Below are 19,388 nucleotides of genomic sequence, written 5' to 3'. Positions count from 1 at the left end.
TTAATTGAGTGATACTTTTGCACTAATCTTATAATCAAATAAATGTACATGTTCAATATTATATTTTTTTAAAATAATTTTATCATTAATTTTATTATCTAAATAAATAATACAAAAATTTATCCGTGAATCACACGGGTAATTGGACAATTATTTGCTCTAATTCAAGCAAAGAAAACATCAGAAAACATAATCAATCTAACAAATTTCATCAATTGCGCTATATAATATTCGATGTTATAATTTATATAATTGTATATCGATCCAAATATTCTTAAAATATTATAACAAATTAATTCCGTGCAACGCACGGGCGAAAATACTAGTTAAGGTATAATTTAATTAAATCGAAATTATTAAAAATAATGTGTCCACAATACAAAATAAATTATACTTGCCTTAATAATTAATTATTAATAATTACCTAATTTAAATCTACAATTATTAATAATTATTTATGGAAATTATTAGGCATTAAAAAAGAGATAAAAAAAAATAAGAAGAGGAAAACATATAAAAGATGTCATATAATATCTTACGTGAGGCAAATTAATATAAAATTTAATAATTACTTCGAAATCAAATACAGAAAATATAATATTGCAGGAAACATTGATTTCATCCACACGAACCTCGATCTTCTTAAATTTGTGCTCCTTTGTCTTCTTTTGGTTCATCCACACGAACCCCATTTTCTAGTTCTGCCCCCACTTCTACGTACTCGACATGTGGATTTCCTTCTGTAACTACATGGATTTCTCCTTGCACACCGCTACATTGGTGAATACCTTGGCGTTCTCATGGTAGTTTACAGCGGCTTCTTGCTACGACAATTAATTATTACCATAAAGTAATATTGTAATATGATTTAGACAATTATATTATTATTAAGATAAATATAGAAAAATAAAGAAGAAATAATTTAAAAAGTAAATATAGTGTCAACTATTATATAATAATTCATATTACATGTCAATTTATAAAGTTGTAATATGATTTCTTACTGGGCTGATAGTGAATATAACTCGAGTATACTGCCCCACGAAGACTATATGTATGCCTAGCGTATTATACCGCGTACTATACGTTATTAGCATATAAAAGGGACCATAACCCTTCAATTAAGGGACTTTTCTCCTCTCTTGGCTCTCTCACTAGAAAGACTCATGTGATTGCTCCTAACCCTCTCTACAATATTCAATAAGAACAATGAATGAGGAAGGCTTTGGCGGCTCATTTTCGGCTATCTGCTTTCTATTCTTCATGTGATTTTCATACTCATCCTCATATACATACAAAATACACTAAAGGATTTAATCAATCATGGGCAATAGAAGAAGAGAATGTAAGAGTCACCGACATGGGAAGATGAGGGAGATAGTGCAAAATGAAGAATGTATTTATAGGTAGAGAAGTTGAAAATTATAAATTTGTAATATTAATTTTCTTTTCCATTTTATCTTTACTATTGTTTGGACGGGAATTTTACAAATGATTTTATTTTTATTAATAGTAGTATAAATTTAGAAGTGTAGATAAGTGTTCGAATTATTTTGTTTTTAAGGTAAACGTAGCTATTCCATTAATTCATAACATAAAACGTTTACATCAATTATCAATGAAATGGTAAACCATTCTTTACAGTTAGACATAGAAACAACTTTTCTAACTATGCTATAGAAAACTTGAATCGCAGACTGTTTCATAAATATGAAGTTATGTTCCTTCAGGGAGCTTAAAGCTTCATTAAAGATCTGGGTCTTCGTCATCATTCTTTTTTGCTCGCCCAGGATAAGATCAACACTTGTCGAAACCAAACTAAACGATTTATGCTAATGAAAATGAAAAGCTCGTGAAAGTAACGAGAGTAAAAATGCTCGTGAAACTAACGAGAGGAAAACACAATAATAGAGAAAATAAAAAGTGGGTAAAGTCAAAGTAGGGTTGGGAGTTCAAGACTACCAACACAAATCCCAATACCTACCTACTATTATCTTATTCAAAGGGAGAGAAAACGGAAGAAGAAGATCTATGACGGTGGTCGGAGGCGGACGGAGCTCCGACGGTGATCGGGCCGGAAGAAGAGCGAGAGCAAACATAGAAGGTGACCAAAACCGCCGGCTCAAAGCTCCATTAGAGCTCCGGCCGGAGGCCGGCGGTGGAAGCCGCAGTTGAGCAGCAGAGAAAGGCGTTTGATTTTAGAGAGAAAAAGGAGGCAGCATCAGGGTTTGTTCGAATTATTATTATTGGTGTAAATAATAATAATTAATAAATTATTATTTCTTATAGAATTATGCAGAATTTTTCAAAAATTTTCTTATTTATTACGCACAATTTGTTTTCATTATTCTGACAATTATAATGGTTTAATTATTTTTAGAATTTGATAAATAAAATTTTGTTACCAATTAAGCTTTATCAAATTTTTTTACTAATTAATTAATAATATTAATTTGGACATGAAAGTTGAAGAAAAAGGTTTTACTTTGAAACACAAGAGTCAATACTGATTCCAATCAAGCTCAAACCCACCACCTCCATATAAAGGGAAGGGTTTGATGCCACTGGACCACAAGGTCCTTGGCTACTTTTATTAATAATATATTGATATTGATTGATTAGTATTTCCAATTTCTAATTTTCATTATGTTTATTTTATAATTTCCATGCATATTTTTAATATTTGCAAGTTTCCTTAATTTTCTATTAAAACAGTTTATAGTTTTGAATAGGGAAAATGACACTTTTCTCCCTATGTTATGTGCTTATGACACTTTTCTCCCCTGTGTTATTAAAGTGGCACTTTTTCTCCCTGAAATGTTAAATTGACATTGTTACCCTTAAAAATAATTATTTCATTTATTTTTCTTCTCCAACAAATTATTACTTATAGGTATGGATGATCACGATTCGATTCGAACCTAACCAAACACTGTAGCAATCATACCGAAATAGTATAGACGGTTCTGGTTACGATTCATAACCGAAAAATAAAATTAAATAATTTTTGAACCGTGAACCGGAACTTAACAACAGTCATATATAGTAAAAATGATCAAACACTTATTTTGATAAATCGGTACGGTTCGGTTCCAATTTCGATTTTGAACCGCCAATCAAAACTTATTTATTTATTTATTTTTATAATTTTATTTCTAATTTAAAAATAGTCTAAATTCAACAATTATTTTATTTTATTTTTTCGGTTCTGAATCGTAACCGTAACCGTCTATACTATTTAAGTTCAATTGCTACAGTGTTCGATTATGTTCGTATCGAACTGTGATCTTCCATACATATTAGTAATAATTGGTTGGAGAATAAAAATAAATGAAATGGTTATTTTTAAGGGCAAAAATGTCAATTTAATATTACAATGGAGAAAACTACCAACTTTAAAATAACTGAGAGGGAAAAAGTGTCACTTTAATAACACAGGGAGAAAAAGTGCTATAAGCACATAACAGGGGGAAAGTGTCATTTTTCCTTTTGAATACAATTTGAAAAAGTTGTCATTATTCCGATAGTTTCTGCTTCCATCAGACGATAGAGAGAATAGGTTTCCGACACTTCTCACCCAATCTCTGTTTTTTTTTTTGTTTGATAATACCCAATCTCTGTTTTCTTCCCAGATTCTTCCAAATTTCCTTTTCTTCCCGAAATTTGCAAGCAATCACTCCCAATTTAATGGCTGGTTCTTCAATCAAAATCGTACCGGATGCAAGAAGGGATTTGATTAGTGAACTCCCCGCAAAGGCCCAAACCAAACATCAGAGGTGAGGGTTTCTGTCACTTTTTCCCCTTTTCTTCCCAACTCTTCCTAATTTCGTTTTATTTACGAACTACAAAATCTTGCAGTTGAAGAATAGAACAATTTTAGCTTTTGATTTCGACTGACGCCTCATTGTTCTTTCAATTTAATGGCTCGACGTCTGCTACTCAGAATCGTACCGGATGCAAGTAGGGATTTAATAAGTGAGCTGCCGTTAGAGTTAAAGGTCAGAATTTTGGAGTGTTTGCCCACCCGAGACGCCGCCAGAACTGCTCTGCTCTCAACACACTGGAATCATGTTTGGTTGCGGCTTGGGCGGCTTGCTTTCGATTTTGACTTCTTATACGATATCCGAAAATGCAGTGGTAAAAGTATCGTGCCTTATAAAATAATAACTTACATTCTGTTGCATCGTGTTCAACCCGTTAAGAAATTTAGCCTACACCTCTGTGCCTTATTTGATCCTACTGTGGAGCAGTCGGATTTGGATGAGTGGTGTCTTTATCTGTCAAGAAATGGCATTGAGGAACTTGACATCTCTTGTTCCAGCCACTGTCCATTTAAGCTGCCATTTTGTATAGTCTGGTGCCCCACTATCAAGCAGCTGGAACTCTGGGGTTTGGGTTTTGATTGCCCAATAAATGCTCCTTCTATTTTTCCCGGTGTCACTTCATTAATTTTCTTGGAGGTTGTTTTTAATCACAATGTTAATGGAATTGTGTCTAGCATTCCTAATCTTGAGAAGCTGGAATTCTTTCGATATGAAGGGATCAGTAATTTTAAGTTCAGAGCTCCAAAACTTGAAAGCTTGTCTATTTTTGGTTTTATACCTGGAGTTGAATACAGATGGCTTGCACTTCATTTGGAATCAGTTAAGGTTCTTTGCTTGGATCTTGATAGCATGTCGGTAAGAATCTCTCTTCCTTCATATATCTAGTATTGACAGATTAAATATTCTTTGCCTTCTGGTTTGATAGAGTTCTTTTCAAAACTTATATTCTTTTTTTTTTTTTTTTTTAAAGAAGTGGGAAAATGTTGAAGTAGCCTCCTTCCCAACTGCAATAAATCTGCAAGTAATCAAACTGGATTCTATAAACTTTGCCAATGAAAAACAGGTCATGGGTGTTTTGAAGTTGCTTCAAAAATCTCCCAACCTATGTGAACTACACATTACAGTAGTAAGTATTGTAAGACAGAAACCTATATAGAGTATATATTTGACAATCATGATTTTTGTGTTCTTAACATCTTCATGGTTGTTCATGTTTTTTATTTATTTATTTTCTATTTGTTGTTGAGTTGTAGATATTCTTGGATGATGACATACAAGATGATGACATACAAGATGTTTTACTACTTTTGAAGGATCCAGACAGTTGTATTGTTAATCAAGATCTAAAAATGCTTAAAACAATCAAGATTAGACTGTTTACTGTATCCACAGTCCAAATGCTTTTTGTGAAAATGTTGCTCTCAAAATCCCCTACATTAGAGAATGTTGTTTTTTTGGAAAAGTATTATTGTCATCGGCAATACAATGACTACTCTATATATTTGTCATCACATTATCCTACACATTTCTAATTATTTCACTTCATTATTTTTCTCGGCTGTTGAATTTAGATGCATTGTTAATGGAACTGCCTCTAGTATTACTATTCCTAACCTTGAGAGGCTGAATTTCTTTGATTGTCAAGGGATTAATAAATTTGAGATTAGAGCTTCAAAACTTGAAATGTTGTCTGTTCGTCTTATTGTGCATGATGTGGTTGAATCAAGATGGTTGACACCACATTTGAAAGCAATTAAGGCTCTTTGGTTGTGTGGCTATTTTTTGCCGGTGAGACTAATCTGCCTCATTTTACTCTATGCAAATGGATGGCAGATTTAATTTAATTTAATTAGTTTCATTCTGGTTAATTTTTTTCTTTCTTTATTACCATTTTTCAAGTATATAGATGCACCTTTGTTTGCAACTGCGATAAATCTCCAATTACTAGTGTTGTGTAATTTATGTGTTGGTTGTGGGAAGCAGCTCACCGTTGTTATGCAATTGCTTCAAAAATGCCCCAACCTATGTGAACTGGGAATAAATTAAAACGTTGCGCAGAAGTTAACCGTTTCAGCCGTTTGTTTACCTTAATCGAAACGATGTCGTTTTGATGCATGATCCACAATCCATTGTGGGCCACGGTCCACAATAAAATTTGCGGTAAAAAAATCAACAAACTAAATTTAGACACCTGAAAGTTCATGATTAGTAATAGAAGGAGAATTAATATAAAATTAAAAAAATATATATGACTAGCCTAATCTTATGATAAGAACTAAATCTAAGAAGTAAAAAAATCAACAAACTAAGTTCTATCCCATAAAAATCTCTAAATATGGGATAAAATTTTTGTAGGCCAGGTCCAGCCAATTGTAGGCTAGGTTTAGCCTAACAAAAAGCATACATACAAGCTCCAGACATAGGCTATGTTTGGCAAATCTTGCTGAAAAGGTAGCTAAAAGTTGAAAAGTAGCTGAAAACTGAAAAGCTATAAGTTCGAAGCTGAAATCTGAAAAGCTGTTAAGCGCTGCTTAAAAGTGTTTGGTAAAAATTAACTTTTTGATAAGCTGATAAATGTAAAGAAACTAAAAATGACATCTTCATAAAATTTAAAGAGTTTTAAATTTAAATATATTTGTTTACATATTAAAATATAAAATAATGAAACCAATCTATTTTAATAAAATATAAAGTAAGAACATATATTTGAAAATATATAAAGTAAAACAAAATATTTATAATTCATAAAATTAGTTCATACAAAAAATTAATGTTCAAACATACAAATGCCAAATTGAAATTACAACCAAACATATTGAAAAGAAAAGGCAAAACGATTTTAATCGGGATGGGTAAAAGATGTCATTTATTTAAAATAACAAGAATAAAGATGGAGAAAAAATTAAAAAGCTAATAGGTTATTTTTGAAAAGCTACGTAAAGTAGCTTATCAAAATAAGCTCTTATTTTAAGCTACTAGCTAATTTTGGGAACATTACCGTACCAAACAGAGCTTATAGCTTATTAGTAGCTTAAAATTAATAAGCTATAAACTCCTAAATAATCTCTGTCAAACAGAGTAATAAGCTTTAGATTTTTGTAATAGGCCCAAGCTTAATTTTCTAAAACTCCACTGGGCTCGGCCTATTTCCCCCCTAAATCCTAACCTGAAGTGAGGGTTTCCGTCACTTTTTCCTCATCTCTGTTTTATTTACGAAACACAAAATCTTGCAGGTGAAGAATGGAACAATTTTAGGTTTTGATTTCGACCGAAGCGATGTACTACTGTATTATTATGATTATAGCTCATTGTTCTTTCAATTTTATAGCTCAACGTCTGCGACTCAAAATGGTAGCGGAGGCAAGTAGGGATTTAATAAGTGAGCTGCCGTTAGAATCAAAGGTGGGAAAGACAAGTAGGGATTTAATAAGTGAGCTGCCGTTAGAATCAAAGGTGAGAAAGGCAAGTAGGGATTTAATAAGTGAGCTGCCTTTAGAATTAAAGGTGGGAATTTTGGAGCGTTTGCCCATCCGAGACGCCGCCAGAACTGCTGTGCTCTCAACACAGTGGAATGATGTTTGGTTGCGGCTTGGCCGGCTCTCTTTCAATATTGATTTGTTATTGTGGCATATCCAAAGATGCAGTGATAAAAGTATCGTGCCTCATAAAATAATAACTTACATTCTCTTGCATCGTGTTGAACCCGTTAAAAAATTTAGGGTATACCTCAGTTCCTCAACTGATCCTACGCTGAAGCAGCAGTCGTATTTGGATGAGTGGTGTCTTTATCTGTCAACAAATGGCATTGAGGAACTTGACATCTCTTATAATACCTACATCTACCGTCCATATAAGCTGCCATTTTGTATAGTCTCGTGCCCCACAATCAAGCACCTGAGACTCCGCGGTTTTGATTTCCCAATAAATGCTCCTTCTATTTTTCCCCGTCTCACTTCATTAATTTTCTCTGAAGTTGTTTTTATTCACAATGTTGATGGAGTTGTGCCTAGCATTCCTAATCTTGAGAAGCTGGAATTCAATCATTGTTACGAGATCAGGAATTTTAAGTTCAGAGCTCCAAAACTTGAAAGCTTGTATATTTCAGGTTTTAGACCTGCAGCTGAATCCAGATGGCTTGCATCTCATTTGGAAACAATTAAGGTTCTTTGCTTGAATCATAGATGCATGTTTGTGAGTATCTCTCTTCCTTCATATATCTATTATTGTTCTATTTAAATCTTATATTCTTTTTTTTTTTTAATAAGTGGGAAGATGTTGAAGAAGCCTCCTTCCCGACTGCAATAAATCTGCAAGTAATCAAACTAGATGGTGTAGAGTTTGCCAATGAAAAACAGGTCATGGATGTTTTGAAGTTGCTTCAAAAATCTCCCAACCTATGTGAACTAGACATTACAGTAGTAAGTATTGTGAGACAGAAACCTATATAGAGTATATATTTGGCAATCATGATTTTTGTTTTCTTAACATGCTCATGGTTGTTCATGTTTTTTATTTATTTATTTTTTATTTGTTGTTGAGTTGTAGACAGGTTCTGGAAATGGCATAGAAAATGATGAAGTTTTACGACTTTTGAATGATCCAGACAGCTGTATTATTAATCAAGATCTCAAAATGCTTAAAACAATCAAGATTTATCTGTTTCGTGGATCCACCGCCGTAATGCTTTTTGTGATGAAAATGTTGCTCTCAAAATCCCCTACATTAGAGAATGTTGTTTTTTTGGAAAGTTATTATTGGCATCAGCAATACAATGACGTGGCAAAATTCCAAAGGGAGTTGTTGTGCTCGTTCCCTCGTGCATCTCCGAAAGCACAAATTGTATGGTGAAACTCCATGGGTTCAATTTGTATGCAACTTAGAAATGTAAGCGACGGTTGTGGTGGAAGTTGCAATGTCTTGTAAGATGAGGATGGTACCTTAGCTTGTTTCCTAAGGTGTTGATTAGACCCCAAGAACCGAATATCCTTCTTTAGTTTTTGCTTCTGTTAATTGTTCTAAATTTTACTTGAGATGGTATGATGTGAGTTCTTACTGCTTAGCCAAGTGTTTCTTATGACTTCAATGCAATGGTGTTTCCAATTTGATGGCCCTATTTCCTATGGAATATAATGCAACTTGTGGATTGTGTGGTGCATTGTAGTTCTAATTTTTTGTCCGATGTCTTAGTATTATTATTGTATTCTAGTTAATATGTCAACCATATTATTATTATCAACCTTCTCAAATAGCTAAGTTTTAACAATTTGATTAAAAGTATGTTAGTTCTTAATCTTACATATAAGAAATGTTTTGAAGAATTTAGATGTTTTGTACATGTATGTCATACCAAGATCCAACCCTCTAAACTGCTCAACATAGGAGGTTTATCATATAAGCTGCCATTTTGTATACTCTCATGCCGGACAATTAAGCAACTGAGTGCATCCCTTTATTATTGATTTGCCGGTAAATAGTGTTGGTGGTATATTTTCTAATTTCACTTCATTATTTTGCTCGGCTGTTGAATTTAGACGCACGGTTAATGGAACTGCCTCTAGTATTACTATTCCTAACCTTGAGAGGCTGAATTTCTTTGATTGTCGAGGGATTAATAAATTTGAGATTTGAGCTTCAAAACTTGAGATATTGTCTGTTTGTCTTACTGTGCATGATGTGGTTGAATCAAGATGGTTGACACCACATTTGAAAGCAATTAAGGCTCTTTGGTTGTGTGGCTATTTCTTGCCGGTGAGAATCTAATATGCCTCATTTTACTTTATGCAAATGGATGACAGATTTAATTTAATTTAATTAGTTTTATTCTGGTTAATTTTTTTCTTTCTTTATTACCATCTTTCAAGTATATGGATGCACCTTTGTTTGCAACTGCAATAAATCTCTAAGTACTGGGGTTGTGCAATTTATGTGTTGGTTGTGGGAAGCAGCTCACCGTTGTTATGCAATTGCTTCAAAAATAACCCAACCTATGTGAACTGGGAATTATGGCTAATCAAGTCGAGTATACATTTAATTTGGCAATCATGCATATATGATTCTTCTGTTATTTCTTTCTCAAATGTGCTCAGAGTTGTGCATGCCTTTCATTTCTTCTTGAGTTATAGGCAACATCCAAACCTGATAAAGAAGCTACTTTAAGACTTTTTGGAGGATCCAGATGGTTGCTTTATTGTTCAGGATCTAAAGATGTTTAACACAATCAGGATTGAATCATTTAGTGGATCAACAGTCAAAATGCATTTTGTAAAAATGCTACTCTCAAAATTCCCCGCACTAGAGAAAGTTGTTATTATGGAATCTCGTGCTATTGACACATCTGTAGCTGTCAAAAGCATTTTCCTAGTGCATCTCCAAAAGCTCAAATTGTTTGCACGGAACACTATGACTCCATGTTTGGTTGGGCCATGGGCAAATTGTGGTCAATCAAGATTTGATAGAATGTGTCGAAAGATGCAAAGGTGATAAAAGCGTAGCTTTTTGTGAACATGAATAATGACATTCGATCTTTTGCGCTATGCCGGTCGCTAGGGGTGAGCAAACGGTCGGTCGGTTACATAACCGACCGAAAAACCGATTGCAAAATTTGATCATCATAACCGACCGAAGTAAATGCCCTAACTGATCGAAACCGATGATCGGTTTTCGGTCGGTTATCTCGGTTAACCGAAAAATCGAACAATTTTTCTAGTTAAAAACGTAATCATGCAATGATGCAAACCTAGTAAGACATTGTTTGAAATTTTACTCCAATATTAATTTTCTCAAAGTCTCAAAACCATTTGTTTGTTTGTTTGTTTTTTTTTTCTAAAATTTACATAAAATAGTAATCAACAATTAAAGAAAACTTTAAGAATTTCAAACACAGTAAACACACTGCCCAAGTGTCCAGACTCCAAAAATTAATTTTGAAACACTAACAACATACGATTTTGTAAGAAATATATACAAATTTAATATATGAAAATATGAAATAAAGAGAGTTGCAACAATTACATCATATAATGTAAGAAATCCCTTTTAATTTTAATATGTAAAATTAAAAATTTACTTACAGCCTCAGAGTTATTGTAAGTCGGTGACTCAGTGAAGCAGACTAGCAGAGGGATGATTGGCTGACTGAGGCTCGAACCTACTCCCCTCCACGTGAAAGTGTAAACCGGGTGTCACTAGACCACAAGGTCTTTGGCATGCATTCCCTTTTCTTTTTTTTTTTTTTCTTAATTTTCTCATGGTTGTACTTAATTTTCATTTAATGTTGAGTTGTAGACATTTTTATATGATGAGATAAAACTTTTGGAGGATCTTATTGATTAGGATCTAAAAATACTTAACACATTGAAGATTGAACTAATTTAGGGTATCCAACCTTGAAAAATTTTTTTTTTTTTTTTTTTTTGGCGAAAATGTTGCTCTTTAAATCCCTTGCTGGGAGAATTGAAAACTGTTATTCAAGAATCATATGATGCTACATACATCTTTGAAGAGCACTCATTAATTGCATTCAGACATTTAGTAACAAATAATGATAGTCTTTTCAACTGATAAAAGGTAGGGAAGTAACCCCTTTAATTAAAAGCATTTCAAACTTTAAATGAGCTAAGCTTCGAAGTATGACTAATCTGATCATAACGAAAAACATGTATTTATAGGCTTATTATGATAACAACTAAATCTGTACGCCTTCAAGCTAGAGCATATCAATGCGAAAAGCTTGCAGATTTACAATACGGCATACCGAAACAATCATTTGGAAAACATTGAGATTAGACACATGAAAGTTCATGATTAGTAATAGAAGGGGAATTAATATAAAACTAAAAATATATATATGACTAGCTAAGGGGAATTAATATAAAACTAAAAATATATATATGACTAGCCTGATCTTATGATAAGAACTAAATCTAAAAATATAGTATAGCACAAAGAGTCTAACAATTGACTCCTCATCCATGTGAGAATGTAAATCAGGACACCGGGTGCCACTAGATTACAAGGTCTTTGGCGATTTTTTTTTTGTGTTTAATAGTACTTTTAGTGTAATTTCTAAATATATAAATTTTGTACTTTAATATTAAATTTAACTAGTATTTTCACCCATGCGATGCACATAATGAATTTGTTATAATATATCATTGCTTAAGATTTTTATAAATTGGGTAAATATGCTCGTTCTCTATATATAACTCAGATTCACAGGTATATATAAGTAAAATTTACATCTAAAACCAAATTTTTTTGTCAATATTTCATACATATAAAACAAGTTTCTGACTATTGTGAGAAGTTAGTAACCTTAAGTCTAACATACAACATAAAGCATTGTGTGATAGTGGGTAGTTAACTTTGAGGTAAGACCACTTAAGCATATAAGCATGTTTCGAGCTTGTTTCTATGCTTTCAAAATTCAAATCATCATACTGGCATCATGCAAATAAAAATATATCAGAGTGTATGAATCATATATCTAAACTGTTAATCCAAACTTCACTCCAGATTACCAAATGGAGTGTATGACTTTTTGGGATGATGCTCATCCAAACTGTTGAAATGCGATGTCCATAACCGTTGATTGGCAAACCACTCATGTTTCATATTTCATCAAAGTATCCATATCTTATGATATTATGATTTATAACATATAAGAATCGACAAATAAACTATAGTATGAGTCTTCCTTGCATGCAACAAATATCACAAAAATTCAATGTTCTAAAATAAGTGTATAAATGCAATATGTAGATAATCTGCATTGTATTATATATCATTAATTTAATTACTTGTTGATAAGTTATTGCAAGATCTTGAAGTACACTTATATTTTGATATTCAGTAAGTATAACTATATTAGGGAAACGCTCACCCCGGGAGTAATGGAATAAGCACTTGATGAGTGATTGTTGGTTGACCGTAGAGTGTTGATAATCTCTGGACAAATAACTGTTGGAAAAAATAGTATAAAATGACATTTTAGTGGCTATTTTGTGGTACAAATATATGTGAGGTCCACTTCCGATTTGGGTCTGATCAAAGTGGATTCGGGTCAGGTAAAAATGGATTCGGGTTCTTCGTAGTTAGACGAACAAATTGATACATTGTATGCTCAAAACGGATAATGGGTGAATGAGAAATTGGTGACTCATTTGAGTTGGAAAAATAGAGAGAAAATGCTTTCAAGTAGCATTTGTTCCACTTTGGTTTGAAAAGTGGGTTTGCACAACTACTTATACAAGAGTCTTTCTAAGGCTTATTGAATTGTATAGGATAGAGGCTCTCTCTCACGCACAGGGGGTGCAAATCAAATCTCAAAATGAGTCTGAAAAGGATTGACTCGTGTATGCTGGTACCTGCGGGCATAAATGTCGTTCAGAAAATTGGCTGGCCTTGCGAGATGAGTTATGCCAAATAGAGCCTAATATACAATATTACGCAAACCTTAGTTGGAGGATTTTGTATTTTAGATTACGTTGTGGAAATATATGTACTGTATTATATATTACGATTAGTAATTTTATCTAGAATTGTATTACGAATAGGAAAGTAGGGAAGAATATATTTTATCAAAAATATAATTGTATTACCATATTTTAATGTACAATTGTAGTACTAATAGGAATTGTATTACCATATTTTACAATATTATGTCAACTTTAATAGTATAGAAGTGTTTTGGGTGGAAAATTGAAATTGAAGATTTTGCTTTTATCTACTATACTAATAAGAGCCAAAGAGAGTTACGCCTAAAATGGGTAGAAAAAATGACGGTCAAATTATTTAATCAAATGGATGACTCAGATTGTTTAGATTTAAATTTTTACTTGAGATTTCCTAATTATTTATCCTTAATTATATGATTATCCGTTAAATTTTCCGTTAAATATTCTCTTTCCCGTTAAATTTTTCGTTAACTTTTAACTTACCTATTAATTTTTATAAGTAAGGTCTTAGGTTCGAACCCTATCCCCAAAAAATATAATACATATGCATTTATTTAATTTATAATTCAATGTCTACAATGTCTTTATTCAAAAACAAATATTCATTATCAAAAAATTTAAAAAGAGATATAATTTCATTATTATTTATATTGTCTATATTTTCTACAATGCAAAGATTCCCTACCTTCAAATTTATTAATTAATTATATTCACTACATTCTTCATTGTTTTCTTTTTACACTATCTTGTAATTAAATATCAAAGTTATACTAAAAAAAACAATGTTATATATATTTATTTACCAATTATTATGTTAATAACATGGAAAATAATTAAAAAACAATTTGAAACCAATCATATTAACTACTTAAGGATGATTTGTTTACAAAGAAAACATTCAAATAACACAATAAATTGATTTAAAACTCATTATTAAAAATGTCAATCTAGGGAAATAGAATATTGTGACACACTTGCTGCATTGAAAATATGCTGAGACTACAACATTGTTGAAATCAATATTTCAAATTCAGAAAAAGAAGAAATTTTAAAAATAACTACTATTGCAACATTCATTAATCTTGTATGTAAAATACTTATTGTGCATTCTTGAAATATATTAGAACTAATATAAATATATAATTCATTCATTTTCTACAATCAACCTGTTTGGATTAAAGACAAAATCAACATCGATCTTGACAACAAAAATAATTGGTATATAGGATTGGACATTATCTCATTCGCGCAATGCGCGTAAAAAACTAGTTAATAGTATAAATTACGTTGCGGGAAAATATATGTACTGTTTTATATATTACAATTAGTAATTTTAATATAGAATTGTATTACGAAAAGGAAAGTATGGAAGAATATATTTTATTAGGAATTGTATTACCATATTTTAATGTACAATTGTACTACAAATAGAAATTGTGTTACCATATTTTACAATATTATGCAAACTTTAATAGTATAGGAGTGTTTTTTGCGGGAAATTAAAATTAAGGATTTTGTTTTTATTAATAGTATAGATATAGATTGCGTTGCAGCAAAATATATGTAATGTATTATATATTACGATTAGTAATTTTAATCTAGAATTGTATTACGAATAGGAAACTAGGGAAGAATATATTTTATTAGGATTTGTGTTACATCATATTTTAATGTACAATTGTAGTACAAATATGAATTGTATTACCACAATATGACGCAAACCTTAATAGTATAGGAGTGGTTTGGGCGAAAAATTAAAATTGAGAATTTTATTTTTTATTAATAGTATAGTTTGCGTTGTAGAGAAGTATATATATTGTATTATATATTACGATTAGTAATTTTAATCTAGAATTGTATTACGAATAGGAACGTAGGAAAGAATATATTTTATTAGGAATATAATTGTATTACTATATTTTAATGTACAATTGTAGTACGAATATGAATTGTATTACTATATTTTACAATATTATGCAAACCTTAATAGTATTGGAGTGTTTTGGACCGAAAATAAAAATTGAGGATTTTGTTTGTTTGTTTTTGTTTTTGTTTTTTTTTTTTGGATTTTGTTTTTATTAATATTATAGATTGCGTTGCAACGAAATTTATGTACTGTATTATATATTGCTGTTAGTAATTTTAATCTAGAATTGTATTACGAATAGGAAAGTAGAGAACAATATATTTTATCAGGAATTGTATTATTAAGCAAACCTTAATAGTTTGGTTGAACTTATATTGAATAACATTTGTTTTTATATTATCGAATGAAACTGCAGTTATATTGAAAATGAACTGCAGTTGTGTTAAACTGATACTGAATAACAATTTCACATATTTGAGTGTATAATGTCGAATGAAACTGCAGTTATATCGAAATGGTACTGCTGTTGTGTTGAAACTGAACTACAGTTGTGTTGAAAGGGAACTGCAGTTGTGTTGAAAGGGAACTATAGTTGCGCGGAACGTAGCCGTTTCAGCCGTTAACGATGTCTTTTTGATGCATGGTCCACAGTAATATTTGCGATAAAAAACTCAACAAACTAAATTTAGACACCTGAAAGTTCATGATTAGTAATAGAAGGAGAATTAATATAAAACTAAAAATATATATATGACTAGCCTGATCTTATGATAAGAACTAAATCTAAGAAGTAAAAACTCAACAAACTAAATTCTATCCCATAAAAATCTCTAAGTATGAGATAGAATTTTTTTAGGCCAGGTCAAGCCAATTGTAGGCTAGGTTTAGCCTAACAAAAAGCATACATACAGACTATACAGTCCACACATAGGCTTTAGATTTTTGTAACAGGCCCAGCTTAATTTTCTAAAACTCCATTGGGCTCGGCCTATTTCCCCCCTAAATCCTAACCTGAAGTGAGGGTTTTTGTCACTTTTTCCGATCCCCATCTCTGTTTTATTTCCGATCCCCCCTAAATCTTGCAGCTGAAGAATAGAACAATTTTAGGTTTTGATTTCGACCGAAGCGATGCACTACTGTATTATTATGATTATTGCTCATTGTTCTTTCAATTTTATAGCTCGACGTCTGCGACTCAAAACGGCAGCGGAGGCAAGTAGGGATTTAAAAAGTGAGCCACCTTTAGAATTAAAGGTGGGAAAGGCAAGTAGGGATTTAATAAGTGAGCTGCCGTTAGAATTAAAGGTGGGAATTTTGGAGCGTTTGCCCATCCGAGACGCCGCCAGAACTGCTGTGCTCTCAACACAGTGGAATGATGTTTGGTTGCGGCTTGGCCGGCTCTTTTTCAATATTGACTTCTTATTGTGGCATATCCGATGATGCAGTGATAAAAGTATCGTGCCTCATAAAATAATAACTTACATTCTCTTGCACCGTGTTGAACCCGTTAAGAAATTTAGGGTTTACCTCAGTTCCTCAAGTAATCCTAAGCTGAAGCAGCTGTCGTATTTGGATGAGTGGTGTCTTTATCTGTCAACAAATGGTATTGAGGAAATTGACATCTCTTATAACCCCTACAACTACCCGTCCATATAAGCTGCCATTTTGTATAGTCTCGTGCCCCACAATCAAGCACCTGAGACTCCACGGTTTTGATTTCTCAATAAATGCTCCTTCTGTTTTTCCCCGTCTCACTTCGTTAATTTTCTCTGAAGTTGTTTTTATTCACAATGTTGATGGAGTTGTGCCTAGCATTCCTAATCTTGAGAAGCTGGAATTCAATCATTGTTACGAGATCAGGAATTTTGAGTTCAGAGCTCCAAAACTTGAAAGCTTGTCTATTACTGGTTTTAGACCTGCAGCTGAATCCAGATGGCTTGCATCTCATTTGGATACAATTAAGGTTCTTTGCTTGAATCATAGATGCATGTTTGTGAGTATCTCTCTTCCTTCATATATCTATTATTGACAGATTAAATATTCTTTGCCTTCTGGTTTGATAGAGTTCTATTTAAATCTTATATTCTTTTTTTTTTTTTAATAAGTGGGAAGATGTTGAAGTACCCTCCTTCCCAACTGCAATAAATCTGCAAGTAATCAAACTGGATGGTGTAGAGTTTGCCAATGAAAAACAGGTCGTGGGTGTTTTGAAGTTGCTTCAAAAATCTCCCAACCTATGTGAACTAGACATTACAGCAGTAAGTATTGTAAGACTGAAACCTATATAGAGTATATATTTGTCAATCATGATTTTTGTTTTCTTAACATGCTCATGGTTGTTCATGTTTTTTATTTATTTATTTTTTATTTGTTGTTGAGTTGTAGACAGGTTCTGGAAATGGCATTGAAAATGATGAAGTTTTACGACTTTTGAAGGATCCAGACAGCTGTATTATTAATCAAGATCTCAAAATGCTTAAAACAATCAAGATTTATCTGTTTTGTGGATCCACCGCCGTAATGCTTTTTGTGATGAAAATGTTGCTCTCAAAATCCCCTACATTAGAGAATGTTGTTTTTTTGGAAAGTTATTATTGGCATCAGCAATACAATGACGTGGCAAAATTCCAAAGGGAGTTGTTGTGCTCGTTCCCTCGTGCATCTCCGAAAGCACAAATTGTATGGTGAAACTCCATGGGTTCAATTTGTATGCAACTTAGAAATGTAAGTGACGGTTGTGGTGGAAGTTGCAATGTCTTGTAAGATGAGGATGGTACCTTAGCTTATTTCCTAAGGTGTTGATTAGACCCCAAGAATTGAATATCCTTCTTTAGTTTTTGCTTCTATTAATTGTTCTAAATTTTACTTGAGATGGTATGATGTGAGTTCTTACTGCTTAGCCAAGTGTTTCATATGACTTCAATGCAATGGTGTTTCCAATTTGATGGCCCTATTTCCTATGGAATATAATGCAACTTGTGGATTGTGTGTTGCATTGTAGTTCTAATTTTTTGTCTGACGTCTTAAAGTATTATTATTGTATTCTAGTTAATATGTCAACCATATTATCAACCTTCTCAAATAGCTAAGTTTTAACAATTTGATTAAAAGTATGTTAGTTCTTAATCTTACATATAAGAAATGTTTTGAAGAATTTAGATGTTTTGTTTGATTAAAAGTATGTTAGTTCTTAATCTTACATAAAAGAAATGTTTTGAAGAATTTAGATGTTCTGTACGTGTGTCATACCAAGAGCCAATCCTCCAAACGGCTCAAGATCATATTTAATTTTCTTCTCAGCAGTTGGCCATGTTTGTTCAGCTACTGAATTACTATGATATACCTCATTCCACATGCTCTATCAGGTAGGGTCGTGAGTTTATTCAACCTTTTTGGAGAAGAAACATATTCTCTTCTGAGTTTGATGTACATTTATTGTCTTTACATATGAAAAATCATTATTTAATAATATATTATTGCATTATTTATTAATATATTATTGCATTGTTTCTTTGGCACCACATTTTTTATAGGAAAAAGTGTCAAATAGGCCACTGAACTTATCGCTTTTGTGCAATTGGGCCATTGAACTTAAAAAGTGTGCAATTCAGCCATCAAACAATCAAAATTTGTGCAATTTTTAAGTTCACTAAGTCACTATGATTTAAGTTCATTCACAATCCTAAGACCTTGTGGTCTAGTGGCACCCGGTTGCACCCCCACTTGAGAGGGGATGGGTTTGAGCCTCAGTGGAGGCGATATTGGCTCTCTGTGCTTCATTTGGTTGAGAAAGTAGCTATAAACAAATATTACATTGTAACAGAGTCAATAATAGTACTCAAAAAAGTTCATCCACAATCCCTATAAGGCTGAATTGAGAAAGTCCCAAGGCATGAGATTTCGCCTTTTGTACCTAAGAGTGTTGTGCACTCCATAGATTGTTTGCCAATTAACAAGCAAAACCAAGTCCAATTACTAGCTACTCAGTAAATCATTTTAATGTAAAGCTAAGCATGATAAAAAAATAAAAAAAAAACAAAAAAAAAAAACCTCACTAACAGTGTCTACCTTTGAAGGATACCCAAAAGGAGTAGTTGTGCACCACTACATATACCTTTGAAGGACATGCACTCATTAGATGTAAACAATTTATGCTATTGTGAAGGCACAAAGAGACGTAAAAGCTTCCACATAACATTAACTTCTCATTGCATTCAGCCATTTAATAACAAATAATGATAG

The 19,388-nt window shown here is 32.3% G+C and overlaps 1 protein-coding gene across 3 annotated transcripts; it reads left to right on the top strand.

Annotated features, from left to right (window-relative positions):
• The first annotated feature begins 3,547 nt into the window (after positions 1–3,547).
• Positions 3,548–5,374, top strand: LOC116026067 (F-box/FBD/LRR-repeat protein At1g13570-like). 3 transcript variants are annotated; one of them, XM_031267512.1, is made up of 4 exons: positions 3,548–3,776; positions 3,944–4,679; positions 4,795–4,950; positions 5,078–5,374. In XM_031267512.1, exons 1-4 carry the CDS (start codon positions 3,688–3,690, stop codon positions 5,354–5,356), a joined length of 1,260 nt encoding a protein of 419 aa, XP_031123372.1. In that variant the 5' UTR covers positions 3,548–3,687; the 3' UTR covers positions 5,357–5,374. The 3 variants fall into 3 exon arrangements, with proteins under 3 accessions (XP_031123372.1, XP_031123373.1, XP_031123374.1); XM_031267513.1 differs by having other exon boundaries at positions 3,859–4,679; XM_031267514.1 differs by having other exon boundaries at positions 5,072–5,372.
• Positions 5,375–19,388: the final 14,014 nt, after the last annotated feature.

Source organism: Ipomoea triloba, chromosome 7 (genome assembly GCF_003576645.1).
Source record: "Ipomoea triloba cultivar NCNSP0323 chromosome 7, ASM357664v1".
NCBI lineage: Eukaryota > Viridiplantae > Streptophyta > Magnoliopsida > Solanales > Convolvulaceae > Ipomoea > Ipomoea triloba.
This window is presented reverse-complemented; position numbering and strand designations above follow the sequence as displayed.

Excerpts from the sequence above, each read along its gene's own strand:
- LOC116026067 (XM_031267512.1), top strand. The coding sequence starts at position 3,688 with ATGGCTGGTTCTTCAATCAAAATCGTACCGGATGCAAGAAGGGATTTG. Across the intron at positions 3,777-3,943 it reads GCCCAAACCAAACATCAGAG|AATCGTACCGGATGCAAGTA; the intron begins GTGAGGGTTTCT and ends TCTGCTACTCAG. Across the intron at positions 4,680-4,794 it reads TGGATCTTGATAGCATGTCG|AAGTGGGAAAATGTTGAAGT; the intron begins GTAAGAATCTCT and ends TTTTTTTTAAAG.